At 40.6% G+C, this 14,634-nt stretch overlaps 3 protein-coding genes across 3 annotated transcripts; 2 read left to right on the top strand and 1 right to left on the bottom strand.

Moving 5' to 3' along the window:
• Nucleotides 1-5,801, top strand: EAF01_008876 (uncharacterized protein). The gene is made up of 5 exons (XM_038917132.1): nt 1-427; nt 609-892; nt 1,128-3,796; nt 3,848-5,202; nt 5,256-5,801. Exons 2-5 carry the CDS (start codon nt 751-753, stop codon nt 5,293-5,295), a joined length of 4,206 nt encoding a protein of 1,401 aa, XP_038767526.1. The 5' UTR covers nt 1-427; nt 609-750; the 3' UTR covers nt 5,296-5,801.
• Nucleotides 5,802-10,142: 4,341 nt separating this feature from the next.
• On the top strand, nt 10,143-11,237 carry EAF01_008875 (uncharacterized protein; the record flags this gene model as incomplete). The annotated part of the gene is made up of 2 exons (XM_038917131.1): nt 10,143-10,315; nt 10,463-11,237. The coding sequence occupies 2 exons, from the start codon at nt 10,143-10,145 to the stop codon at nt 11,235-11,237; spliced, it is 948 nt and encodes a 315-aa protein (XP_038767525.1).
• A 780-nt stretch (nt 11,238-12,017) lies between these two features.
• On the bottom strand, nt 12,018-14,228 carry EAF01_008874 (uncharacterized protein; the record flags this gene model as incomplete). Its single annotated transcript, XM_038917130.1, has 6 exons — nt 12,018-12,154; nt 12,268-12,443; nt 12,576-13,348; nt 13,403-13,575; nt 13,632-13,979; nt 14,105-14,228. 6 exons carry the CDS (start codon nt 14,226-14,228, stop codon nt 12,018-12,020), a joined length of 1,731 nt encoding a protein of 576 aa, XP_038767524.1.
• Nucleotides 14,229-14,634: the final 406 nt, after the last annotated feature.

Raw genomic sequence — 14,634 nt, 5'->3', positions numbered from 1 at the left:
ACCTCTACCTCCTACATTTCCATCTCTCAAATTCCTTCCCTCTCCCCAATTTGAATGCAACAATTCATTCTCTTTCTTAAAGACCTTCTCTCTAAGAGCTTTCTCTCACTACCACACAATACGAAAAATACACTACACTACACTACACTACACTACACCATTTTCTCTCCCTTCCTTATTATAACATTTAAAACGGATCTACCTTGTCCCACCAGAAAATACTCGTCAACAAAGACCATAGCTACCTGCTAACACAACAGCGAATATATCACAAAGATTCAACGTGTACCGGAAATCGATATCAAGCAATTGATATATCTGGCATACTCGAAAATAATACCCCGAGAATCATTCTTTCAACATCATCATCCTATTAGCGGTTCAGCTACGTGGGAAACTGGCCAATACACCTACCAATCTACGGAGTGTAAGTACGCAACTTCCAAGTCGCCTCCCAAGCTAGTTAGTTGTTCGTTGCCAAAGCAAAGACATCTCCGCACTATCAAGCCAACTTTACCACCACCTTACCCACCCACACACATACACATCCAACACATATTCGCAGGGAGAATACCTTCATTCTCTTCATTTGCTTACAATTCATTTAGTATTGATAATACAATCATTTCTTGGGACTTGATTTGTAAAATCAATCCATATATTCAGATATCATACCGGACGCAGATATCGCATAACTCTCTCTTTTCGGATCGTCATCGCACACGCAAAGTGTAATCAAGTCTCTCCATCATGGAGCAACAACAGCAGCCGCAAGGTCCACCAGCTCAAACTGGTGTACCTGGTCCAACTGGACGAAGATTACATATTGCGCATCGAAGAAGTCCTTCAGAACTTACTCCATTAATGAGTATGTTCTCCAACCCAAATAGTAGTACGCATTCAACGTTTCTTCTGTTTTTCCCATCCTCCCCGGTTCTCAGTGATGTACATTCATTCATCTTTCATTTATGATACCCGAGCATCAAATACTGCAATCAATGGCAATGGATCAATGAACTAATCAGTTTTGCAAAGGGTGCCTTCACATACCCATTCATTGCATCAGTTCCCTTCATCCTCTCACATATAATCCGATATAATATGCTAATCCATTCTTCTCTTCACAGTGGAACAACTGGCTATTCAGCAACAAATTGAGCTTCTACAAGCACAGCAACAGCAGATTCAAGCTACCCACCAACAATATGTCAATATGGGAATGATTCCCGGCCAACATCTTGCTGCTCCTGGCCAAGGTTTCAATCCTTTACAGCAACAACAAATGCAAAACCAAAATGCATTCCAATTCTCTAATCAGCTACAACCACAACAGATGAACGTACCTATGGGAGCGCCTCCTACACAGCCTCTTTCACATCGTCGTAATCAATCGGCACTTCCAAATATGGGTATGGCTATGGCAGGTCCACCACCTGCTCCATCTTCAGGTGCGGCTGGCCAAGGCTTTGCTCAAGACTTTGGCGGAAATAACAACCGTGGTGAGAGTCAATCTACAAGAGGCGGTCGTGGCGGAGGACCTCCAGGTGGTGGTCATCAAAGACGTCATTCTCTTGCCTTGCCTGAAGCAAAGAAGGCAGCTGAAATCGCACAACAGAAGAGAACTACTTCTGGATTTCAATTCCCTATTCCTGGTGCAGCTGGAGCTACCTCGACTGGTGGTGATAATTCAGAAAATGTGAGCCCAGGTGATGACAAACCTACACCAAGTACCAGCAATCATTTGACCCCAAGCTCTGCTATGCGTGGTGGTCGTGGTGCTCATGGTAGAAGTCAAAGTATGGCTGTCGGAGGTGGTCAAAATGGGAGAGGTGGATCATCTCAACGAGGTGGTGGCTCATTTCAATTCCCACCAACACAAGGATCTACAGACAATGGTGCAGGTCAAAACAATGACTTTGGAAGAAGAAACAGTGCTCAAGCTGGGCATGCTCGTAACTCTTCTCGAAACTTTGATGGTAACTGGAGAAATCAAGTACCTCAAAATGCTGCTCCGCAAGATCCACAACCACAAATGGGCAACTTCCAAGGTCAACAAAACCAAGGTGGTTTCCAACCAGGTCACCGTAATCGTGGATCTATCAATCAATCCATAAGTAACATCGGTGGATTTCAATACCAAGGTCAACCTCAACTGTTACAGTTTGCCCAAGGACAAATGATCATGCCTCAAGGGTTAGGGTTCCAACAAATGAATCCTTTACAGCTTAATCAACTTCAGCAGCAACTACAGGCTTCTCAACAAATGAATGGACAAATGGGCATGCAAAATGGCCAGCAACCACAACAGCAGCAACAGCAACAGCAACAACGTAAAACCTTGTTCACCCCCTATCTTCCTCAGGCTACTCTTCCAGCTCTTCTTGGCGATGGTCAGCTCGTTTCCGGTATTTTAAGAGTTAACAAGAAGAATCGTTCTGATGCTTACGTCACTACCCATGATGGATTGCTCGACGCCGATATCTTCATCTGTGGTAGCAAGGATCGTAACCGTGCTTTAGAGGGAGATCTCGTTGCAGTTGAGTTGTTGGATGTTGACGAAGTTTGGGGACAAAAGCGCGAGAAGGAGGAAAAGAAGAAGCGCAAGGATATAACCGATAACAGAACTGGTGGATCGGGCAATGGAAACAATGATCGCAATCATCATCGTGATAATTCTACCAATGGTGATGATCAAAACCAAGAGGGTGGACTTAGAAGACGTGGAAGTTTGAGACAACGCCCAACTCAAAAGAAGAATGACGATGTTGAAGTTGAGGGACAGAGTCTTTTACTTGTTGAGGAAGAGGAAGTCAATGACGAACAAAAGCCACTTTACGCTGGTCACATTGTCGCAGTCATTGAACGTGTTGCCGGGCAAATGTTTTCCGGTACCCTAGGTCTTCTCCGACCATCCAGCCAAGCTACTAAGGAGAAGCAAGAAGCTGAACGTCAAGCTCGTGATGGAAATTCTGGTCGTCATCAAGAGCAACGTCAACAAGACAAGCCAAAGATTGTTTGGTTTAAACCTACCGATAAGCGTGTTCCATTGATCGCTATCCCCACTGAACAAGCACCACGCGATTTTGTCGAGAAGCATCAAGATTATGCTGATCGTATTTTCGTTGCTTGCATCAAGAGATGGCCAATCACCTCTCTTCATCCTTTCGGTACCCTTGTTGAACAACTTGGTAAGATGGGTGAATTGAAGGTTGAGACCGACGCTCTTCTTCGTGACAACAACTTTGCTTCTGACGAGTTTTCGGATGCTGTTACACGTAGCGTTGGTCTTGATGATTGGTCTTTGGAGAAGGAAGATGAAACTTCCATCTCCACTAGACGTGATCTCCGTAACGAGAAGACCTTTACCATTGATCCAAATGGTGCCAATGAACTTGATGATGCTATTCACGTGAAAACTGAAGCAGATGGGAAGATCGAAATTGGTATTCACATTGCTGATGTTGCTCATTTCATCAAGGCAAACTCTCTTGTCGACAGAGAGGCCCGCAAACGTGGAACTGCTGTTTATTTGATGAACAGATCTTGTGCTATGTTACCTCCAAAGATTGCCTCGGACATTTGCTCTTTGACACCAGGTCAAGATCGTCTCACCGTCTCAGTTGTATTCAAAGTCAACGCCCAAACCGGCGCTGTTTTCGAGGATGAGACTTGGATTGGAAAGAGTATCATTAAGAGTGGTGGCAAATTGACATACAAGGATGTCGACGCTGTTCTTTCCGGCCAAACCGATGTAAAACTCGAGGGTGCTGAAGTAAAGGATATTCAAATCCTCAATGTAAGTTTTCAAGGCACAAAACGAATACCCCCAAAGTACTAACGTATCTAGGCTGTTGCTCAAAAATTCCGTGAATCTCGTCTTGGATCTGATGGAGAGACTATTGCACCATTAAGACTTGTTTATCAGTTAGATGACGAGAATGTTCCAGTGGAACAGAATATCTTTGATTCTACTTCATCTCATGAATTAATTGAAGAATTGATGAACAAGGTCAATTATTATGTGGCACAAAAGATCTACCAAGGTCTTCCTGAAAAGGCACTCCTTCGTCGACAAGGCCCACCAAATCCAAGACGTCTTCAAACATTTGCTGATCGCATGAACAAAATTGGATACGAAATCGATACCTCAAGCAGTGGACGTCTTCAAAACAGTCTTTTCAAGGTCGATGATACCGATATTCGCAAAGGAATGGAAACTCTTTTGGTCAAGTCCATGCACCGCGCCAAGTATTTCATTGCTGGAAAGACTCAACCACATCTTTACCCTCATTATGCTCTGAACTTACCATTATACACTCATTTCACCAATCCATCTCGTCGTTATGCAGACTTGGTTGTTCATCGTCAACTCGAAGCTGTTCTCTCTGAAGGGAAGATTGAATATAATGAGGACATGGAGACTCTCGTCAAGACGACCGAGTCTTGCAACGGAAAGAAGGATTCAGCTCAAAATGCTCAAGAGCAGAGTGTTCATATCGAGTCTTGTAGGATTATGGATAGAAAGCGTGAAGAGGCTGGTGGTGAACTTATCAGTGAGGGTATCGTCGTCTGTGTTCACGAATCTGCTTTCGATGTTTTAATTCCTGAGTTTGGCTTCGAAAAGAGAGTTCATTGCGATCAACTTCCACTTAAGAAGGCCGAATTCAGAAAGAATGAGAGAGTACTTGAGTTGTACTGGGAGAAGGGTGTACCATCATCTGCCTATGTTCCAGAAGATGAGCGTCCAAAGGCTGGTGCGTCTCAAAGAACTACCAACGCTGCTGCCGCTGCTAAGCAAGCCGCTGTTGCCGAGAGAGCCAAGAAGGAGCACGAAGAAGCTCAACGAAAGACAACGGAGACTGGTACCATCTCAACTGATGATGTTGATGCTTTATTCGATGATGACGATGATGCTTCCGACATTGCTGGTAGCGTTGCTGGTGTTTCCCTTGCTGAACGCCCAACTCAAAGTGTTCCACCATCACCAACCAAGAACTCGATATCAGCCGCAACCAGCCTTCACCGAACTCGTTCCGACTCAAAGGTACCAACTGGCGAACCTGTTGAAGCTAAGCTTAGTGCTAAGGAGAAGTACTTGAAGTATTTCACCCTTCGTGAGGAAGATGGTGAATACATTCAAGATGTCAAGGAGATGACAAGAGTTCCAGTCATCTTGAAGACTGATCTTACAAAGAGTCCACCGTATGTTTATATCTCGCCTCACTTTTGTTCAATATCAACTAACATATTCATAGATGTCTCACAATTAGATCGCTCAATCCTTACGCACTCTAAATCTAATTCAACCAATCATCTTACATGAGGTTTTGAACGCTTTGATATAATGTCGAATTATTTGACCAGCAAAATGGATACATTCTGTGGGCTATGAAGTATTGCAGACGTGATACACTGATTTGTGTTATTTTTACCAATAATACCGACCAATCATTATTTTTAGGTCTTTTTTGACTATCAGATTGTCATATTGATGAATCAAAATGAGACTGGGGATGAAGAGTGGATGAATGAATGAAGGAAAGAAGGATTAATTATTGAGGAGGATCAAATGGGTACGAGTTTTACTTGAATGCTGTGAAAAGTGAATGATCATGAAACGAGTTAGGAAAAGGAAACGGTACGAAGAAAGTGTATGCCTTTTTTTGGCCGGATCATATATCGGGTGAGAAAGGAATCAAGGCTCGAATATATTTCCTTTGCCTTTTAGCGTTTCTGTATCAGATGCATTTGTAGTCTAGCGAAAAGAAATGAATCTAAATCATGAATGTTTTGTCTTTGAAGGGGGATACTTGTGTGTTGTATACGAATTTGATATTTTTGTAGACCCATACCATGATGATGACATATATCAAGCGTTGTGAGTTCCACACTGTGCTATAACTCCCCCTTGATCTACATCCGACATGGATCCTTGATTTCGGCAGTTCTCAGACGATTACGATATTTGTTACTTGACGGGGGAGAACGAGCACGGAGGATTGAGGAGGGGGGAATTAAAGGTTGCATAATATCTTGTGATGTATTCGCTTAGTTTAATTTACAGGCTTAGATGATGGAGTAGCTTTTGATGGAAGGTTTAGCTTTTGGATTTGGATTTGGATTTGGATTTGGATTTGGATTTGGATTGAGTTGTGAATTACATGGAAATGTGAATCGGATGGGAAGATGAATTGGATGGTTAATGCCGAGGTGGAGAAAATCTGTGTGGGAGGGGAGGGGATTGTAAGGAGAGAGATTAGGGGGGGTGAACGAAATGAAAGGGAGTGAAGAGGTTGAAGGGAGAAAGGAGGAGGAGGAGAAGAAGGATGGGGGTTGGGGGTTGGGGGTTGGTTTTGGATTGGATTGAATGTTGTTTGGCGGGGTTTGGATTTAGATAGTGAGGTGGATTGAATTGGATTGAATTGGATTGGATTGGATTGGATTGGATATTATATTTTTTGTATTATAGAAGTAGTAGAGTTCGATAGTTATAATTACAATTTAAAAAATGATTTGTAAGACTATTGTTATATTAGGGAATTGATATGGCTGATGTGTCTGGATGGATGATCGATGGGTAGAGGTACTTGGAGGGTAGATGGATAGATTGATAGATGGATTGATAAATGTATAATGTGGTTTATCATCGAGTGGCCCATATCATCGAGTGGCTCATTTTCACCTCAATTTACACTTTCAAATTCATATTATTCAACAATAATTGAATCAATTAATTGAAACTATTAAGAATCTAATAATCTAGGATTTATTACATTATTTTGACATGTTCTTGTATTATATTCTGTCTTTCTGTATTTACTATAATATCGATTAGAAGATGCTTTTCTATTAGAATTCCCTCCTTTTTGATGCTTATTATGTTGAATTTGAATATCAATCTTTTGCTGAGATAATATATCAAGAGCCTCTTATTCAATGAGTACTTTTCCTTAATATAATTAAGTTTTTTTTATATATCGATATTTACTTAATATTTCATTTACTATTCAAAGTATATAATTCTTTATATTTAAAAGTGTATTCTCATAAGCTAATCTCTTTATACCCTTAATTAAAACTAATATAGTTTTGAATATAAGTATAAAAAAGCTTGATTAATAACAAATTATTTGAGATTTAATTAATATTGATTAAGAAAGAGCTTTTGTTAGATTGTAAGAGGTTTGAGAGATTTATTGATTTAGATTGAAAAAGGGAAGGATAAATATATGAATTTGAATATCTAATTTCAAGAATATAGTTTCAGGATTAAATAGGATTAAATCTGTTCTTTAGAATTCTAATTTCATATTCTAAAAAGTAATTGATTCTTTATATATAGTTTTAAAAGTTATAAAGAATTTAATCTTCGAAATATAATTAATATATACCTTAATAAATCCATCAATTTAATTATTATATAAATGTTTTAGATTGTTAAAACAGTCAATATCAAGTGGTTGAATTAAATAACTTGAATACAATAGTAAATGTAAATATATAATATCGTTCTCTTTGTAGTATATTTGAAAAGCTATTAATTCATAACTTTTATACCTATTCAGTATTAACATTCGATATTTGCCCTTTCTTCGATTCTTAATATACTTATTGAAATATTTCAATTATTCTAAATCCATCTTATTATTCGTTTACTCATTAGATATAGATTTAATAGTTCATTTTGTAGGAAGATTCATTTCAATATATTAATTGAAGAGATAAACTTGTTCTTGAACTATTAAAAATAGGGGAATAGTTTTACCCTTTTCATTTCTATATATTATTATTGTAGCTCATTCTCGATTACTTAGTTGTATTGTTTTGCTTCTGTTATTTTATTTAGTATTAATTAGTATTATTATTGTATATATAATCCTTATTATAAAGCTTGTTTTATTGAAATTATAAAAATCTCCATTCAAAATATTATATTTCGCTTATATATTTACAACTAATCGAAATCACTTTTCAAGAAGCTTAGAATCTTTATAAAGAGTTCTTTGAAAATCATAAACATAACTAAAACGTATCTTTAATTTGATTCAACACTTTACAAATCGATACACTCAAAGCTTTCTAATGTGTTTCGTACCCCTCGATTTGAGAATATTATTCACCATATCTTTTATATTCTTTAATTTAAATAGAAATCCTTTTAAATCTATATCAAGTATATATTAAACAATCACCTTTTCTTCTAATTCTATAATCTTATAACAATTCGCTTGAATTTCTATACAAAAAAGTAAACCTTTCATTCTATATTGAAAAGTTATACAAAAAATATTATAAAATATAACCTTTCGAATACTTAATTTTTTATCTTTATAAATAACTTTAATAATAAGAAATATACAAGCTTCTTGATTATTCAAATTCATTATAAATTGTTAATAAAATATATATTGAAAGAGATAGATGTAAATTGAGATGAAAGTGGGCCATTTGATGATATAGGCCACTCGATGATAAACCATGTTAGATAAATATTTGAATAAATCGATAGATCTTCTGCCCAGCGGGCAATATACAAATCATTCATCCTTGTGAATACCATGATTACTCCAAATCCCAGAACTGATTAGTTAATCAATTACTGGATACTGACGTACTGAGGTACCTCATATTCTAATACATACGATATAATCTCCGTATATATCTTGTTTCTTGCATGTATTTTTGATTCATCGTTTATGCGGATGCGTCGTGCGGATGTGGATGCGGTTACGAATGCGTAGGTGGATGTAGATATCAATGCAGGAATAATCGCTATATTTGCTCATGGTAGAAAGAAGATGGCAATGATAATGATTAGGGGAAAATGAAAATGAGTATCGGAGTCGGAGTCGGACTCGGATGTGAAGGATGTGTAGTTAGGTTCGGTACTTGGATGCTTGGGTACTGGATTGGATGTAGGTAGGTAGGTGGTAGGTTAGTATGCAGGGATTAGATTGCTTGACGGATGCGAAACGGAGATGATACGCTAGCTTATGGGTGAGTGGATGGATGGATGGATGGGTAAGTGAGAAGGTATCATAAAGTGAGGTGTGGGATTTTATAGGAATGAGAATGGGGGACTGGGATGGATAGGGAGGCAAGCAGGTAGTTTGGAGGGAAGGAGATGAAAGGAATGGAGGATTGTATTTATTAGTGGTGGTTGAAGAAGGGAAGATGTAAAGGCGGTGATGAATCTCCTTTTCTTAGCGTGATTATGTAAGTTTTGCTCGGTACTCGTACCGAAGTTTAAACTCGTGATGTTTGTTGGATGGAATGGGAGTGCGAGTGCGAGTTTGTATGAGGGAAAGAGAGAGGGGATTATGTAAATCTGTCTTTTACTTCTTCCTTCTACAAATAAGATGCGGATATCAATATCTGAGTTAATAAGAGGCAAAAAAAAAGTTATGAAAAATAAAACGGTTCCTGGATGATATAACCTTAACCTTCCTCAAGCCACCTAGCTCCCAAAGCTCACCCACCCGAAACAAATCCCACACATCTCCATCCCAGCACCTCCACCCCATCACGGATACACGATGTTCCATCTTCCCATGTTCATACGTGCGTCGGGAAATGAAATAAGCTTATTTGACTTTCCTCTTCCGGAAATCTAGACGAGGAAACTGGGTGTGCGATTGGATGGTGCGGATTTGATGCAAGGGAATGGATGAAGAAAAGTGTGCTGGATGGGCAAATGAAGTATAAATTGGTGGCATGCTGCAAGTGCCAAGATTACGCTTGGGAGTATTGTTGCATGTTGCTACATGTGAGCGGGAGAGGTGCTTCCTGGGTCTTGGTATCGCTTGGGGGTTTGTAATGGGTTGGGAGGTAGGTAGGTAGGTACATATAGATAATGGATATCTAGTTTTTTTTCTTTTGGATTTTCTTGGATTTGGAATCACACTACTTTCTTTCTTCACGATTTTTTGTTACTTAATTTCTCAAGCACTGGATTGCTTTTTGTTTGGATTCATTCATTCATTGATTTTTTTTTCGTTTATTAATTCTGTTAAAGGCTTAATTTATTATTTCTAGTTAATTTTATAGGTGTTGTAGCTCAGGCTGGTCTTGCTTACATCTTTCTTTTTTATACATATTTATCTTTTGCTTTTTCAAAAGGGAAATCAATCAATCAAATCAAAATGCCTGGATTAAAAAATCTTATTGGAGTGGTGATGGGTTTGGCAACAGTAGCATCGGCTCTTCCAGCGCTACCGAGACTTAATGCAAGAGCATTGAAGATGTACGAGGTGAAGAGACAGGTTACTGCGTCGGGTCTACCGGCTGAATTGACGGATGTGGATATTTTGCAATTGTATGTTTATTTTCTCTCTCTCTCCTATTCTTTCAATGGAGCGAAGCGAAAAAGCCTCCACGGCAGTGGCCTAGCGGAGCGTCATTCCTTCTCTCTCCATTTCCCGAAGAAAGGGAAAAAAAAAACATAACTAACACTCCCATCCAGCGCCCTCACACTCGAGAATCTCGAAACTGCCTTCTACCAACAAGGCTTCGCCAAATTCCCCGACTCGGACTTCACAGCTCTAGGTCTCACAACCCAAGACATCGCCAATCTAAAGATGGTCGCCATGACCGAAGCCACTCACGTCACTACCCTCATGACCGCCATTTCCGCCGCAGGCACTCAACCCGTCGCACCCTGTACTTACAATTTCGGTTTCACCACCGCCCAAAACATGATCGCCACCGCCAACGTTCTCGAAAACATCGGCGTGAGCGCCTATCTCGGTGCCGCCCCCTTAATCAAAGATAAAGCGATCCTGACCGTCGCCGCCGAAATCGTCACCGTCGAATCGCGCCACCAAACATTCATCCGCACCGCGTCCAAAGTCTCCGCCATCCCCTCCGCCTTCGATACTCCCCTCGGAATCCGCAACGTTTTCTCTCTCGCAGCCCCGTTCATTTCTTCCTGTCCCCAAGGCTCCAATTTGGCAGTTACGCCCTTCCCGGCTGTGACGCTGACGACGGCTAATGAGGCGATTACCCCGGGGTCGACATTGCAGTTGACGACGACAGCGCAGGGAGCTACGGCCTGTGCGTTTACGAATGGAGGACAGACGGGGGGAACGGCTTTTACGACGTTTGCGAATGGTGCGTGTACGGTGCCGCAGGGGTTGGCGGGTGATGCGTATTTGAATTTGGCGAGTCAGATGCCGGCGACGGGGGTGTTGACGGATGATATTACGGTGGGGGGACCGTTGGTTTTGGCGATTTCGTAGGGGGTATGGGATGGGATGAGGGGTTAGTGGGTGGGGAGTGATGCGAAAGGAAGGTGCGGGAAGGGTGAAGACTGGGAATAAGATGGGAGAATGAGAAGCAGTGATGAATAACTTACTTGAAAATCTAATCATGAGTTATGAGAATGAGGTAGAAAAATATACGTATGTAGAGATGAGATTGGCTGGTTATTAACATGGAATTATTTTGATTGAGCGGTTATCTAGAAAAATACAGGACTTCAATGTCGGTTGAGAAGAAACTTTTCTTTCAATATGTATGCTGTCTCATAATTTCTTTTTTCTTTTTTCTTTTTTCTTTTTTCTTTTCTCTTTTTTCTTTTCTCTTTTCTCTTTTCTCTTTTCTCTTTTCTACTTTCTACACTTGTTATTGGATTGTTAGATATTAATGTCGTTATTTGTTGGTGTTGATTGACTCGTCTGGTATATAGAAGACGGTGATTTTGAAGAACATCTTGTGGGAAATTAATAATGATATATGATTGTTCATCTTATCTCTTTTATCTTCCATGGAGATATCTGATATCTCCTGCCCGTGTTATCTCTCTACGTAAGAATAAAGCAATGGGCATAATCCACTTGATGAATACAGATAGGTAATTAGAGTCATGAGTATCTCACTAAGTAGGTATACAATCCTCGGATTAAAGTTTCTTTTCTTCTTTTTGAATATTTTTGTAACCACCCACCAGCCGGATGATCCACCTTCTCGCGTTCACTCAGCTCGTCCATCTCGTTATTCATTCTCCCACGTCAATTCAATTATTGAACATACACCGGAACCACCGGATCCTCTGCATACAACTTAAACGCATTAACATATTCGAAGAAACTCGATTTGTAATATCGTTCCCCGGTCGTGAAATTTACATATTGCATTCCGAATTTCACATGGTATCCTGTAATTTCATTAGCGAGGATTCTCTTAAATCCACAACAGCAGTCTTTTCTCTGCGGTTGAAAAATTGTCTCGACAAAGAATCGCAGAGAAAGAGAAGAGGGAAAATCTTACCAGAACCCCACTCCAGATTATCCATGATACTCCAAGCTAGACATCCGGCGACGTTGACTCCCTCGCTGATGGCTAATAAGATAGCTTCCATGTATTGTTTGTAATAGAGAGTTCTTCTGGCGTCGCTTCGGATATCAGAGAGGGATGTTTTTTGATATTCGTAGGGCTCTGAGAAACTATTGGGTGAGAGTAGGGATTAGTTCTGGCTTGGTGGAATAAGATAGAGGGGATGTATGTGAGAGAGATGGGAATGGGATCAAAGGGGAGGGAAAAACTCAAAGAGTCATCCTTGGAAACAAAAAACTAACCCAAACTCAGAAACAGCAATTCCTGCCCTACTAGGCCAAGTATCCTGTATATGTTTCAAAAACGTAGGTACCCAATCTGTGGCAATATGTAACCAACTTGAATACGGATCTGCCGCCGCTCCAATTAACCACCCATCTGCATTCACATTCGTGACATTGAAACAGCCTGGGAATAAGATATGCGATGAATTAGAAGTACATGCGTCAATTCCCGAGTCGGGTGCCATGTAATATGAAGAAGTATACGCATCGTGAGCGAACAGATCTGCGGTGCCATTTATTAATGCCTTTTGACTTTCATTAAATGTGAGAGGAATAGTATCCAGATAAGTCTTTAAATAAGGTGGATAATCTCCATTGATGTAAATAGGATTTGCAAACCAGCCTTCCTTGAAATCCCAAGCTCTTTGTGTGGCGACGGCATCTTCGGAGGAATTTGTGAGGGGAATTTTATATCCGCCATTGTTCTTAAAGCTTAGCGTTCCATTGAGTCCTAGGGATTTAAAGAGATGATAGGATTCAGCATGTGCGAGAAGAGCATGGTGACCACAGTAATAGGGTTGCTGTTCTGAAGGGATGGTGGTGGGTGTAAAGTGGCCAGGGGGGAACGGATACTGCCCACAGAATTCGATGGGTTCGTTCACGGTGAACCAATGGGGGACTTTGTTACCGAAGCGGGAAAAGACTATCTTGGAGTAGGTGACGAAATCTTCGACGATGTTGGGGGAAAGCCAACCGCCGTAACTGTTTTGAAGGAAGAGAGGGGTATCCCACTGAAAAGAGAAAGTTAGGATATAAGGATGAGATGAGGGATAGATAAATCTTACATGAAATAGTGTGACGACGGGTTGAACTCCATATTCGATACAAGTATCAATGAGATCTTCATAATGCTGTAGACCAAGTTCATTGACCGGTCCCTTTCCAAATGGTAAAATTCTAGACCAAGATATAGAAAATGAATAGTATGGAACACCGAGAGCTGCAATTCTCGCAATATCTATTGCTGTTAGTCCCCTATCATTCTAATCTTGGGGAAAATATTAGTGGACAAACCTTGCTTATACAAATAATACTGATTATCACCAACATCTCCGGTATCACCAAATGAGGTCTCTATCGCAGCAGCATTATGAGTAAAAACATCCCAAACACTAGGACCTCTGCCTTCATCAGCAACTGCTCCTTCAATCTGATAGGCTGCAGATGCTACACCCCACCAAAACCCCGAAGGAAATTTCCAGGACTCATTTTTGGGGGTTAGAGGTACCTGAGCACCACTTGGGAAGGAGGAATAGTGGAGAGGTGGCGGAGGAATGAGTTCGGACGTTGGAACCGGAGTCGCCGAGACGGTTGTATTGATTGTTGCGGTTTCTACCGGACCGACAAAGAAATCCCATAATTCTAGAATAGATGTTAGTTAGTTGCGTGATGGATTGAGTCATCAAGAACGGGAAGGGAATTGCAAGGCACTGAGACATGTTGCATAGGCAACTATCGATGCGTTAGAAAAACGCCAACGGACTCACGTTGAACATTAAGATCGATACTCGTCGTAAATGCGTCTGCACTATCAACTGTCGTTGTAGGAGTAGCAGTTGTTGAAGCAGACAAAACCGTCCCAAAAGACAATGACCATAAGAAGAACTTCATGATTGCCTCTGATAAAAGAGAGTTCTTAATCACATTCTACTCAAAAACAGCAGCTTTTCAAACATATATATATATACATATGTATATATTGTGGGAATCACCCTCATTCTCCATGCGGGGTAGTCACTTGCATGTATCCATTCTTTTGAGCTGTCAGTCAAGGGTAGGACATTGAACTCACTTGAGCTACTCGAGTATACGGAGTTCGTCCGAGGTAACTAGTGTCACGAGGTCAGCCGAGGGCTGACCGCCATTCCTGTCGGAAGGAGGCTAACGCCCAATTAGGTTAAGCTCGCACTGAAAACTCTGCATATAGTCCCCGCACAGCTTTTGTGTTGTGGCTCTTCGAGCTATGTCTTTTTAATAAACCTGCCTGCCATCTCCGTGATAGCTAGAGATCGATAGG

The sequence above is a fragment of the Botrytis porri genome (genome assembly GCF_014898465.1).
Source record: "Botrytis porri strain MUCL 3234 chromosome Unknown BPOR_012, whole genome shotgun sequence".
NCBI lineage: Eukaryota > Fungi > Ascomycota > Leotiomycetes > Helotiales > Sclerotiniaceae > Botrytis > Botrytis porri.
This window is presented reverse-complemented; position numbering and strand designations above follow the sequence as displayed.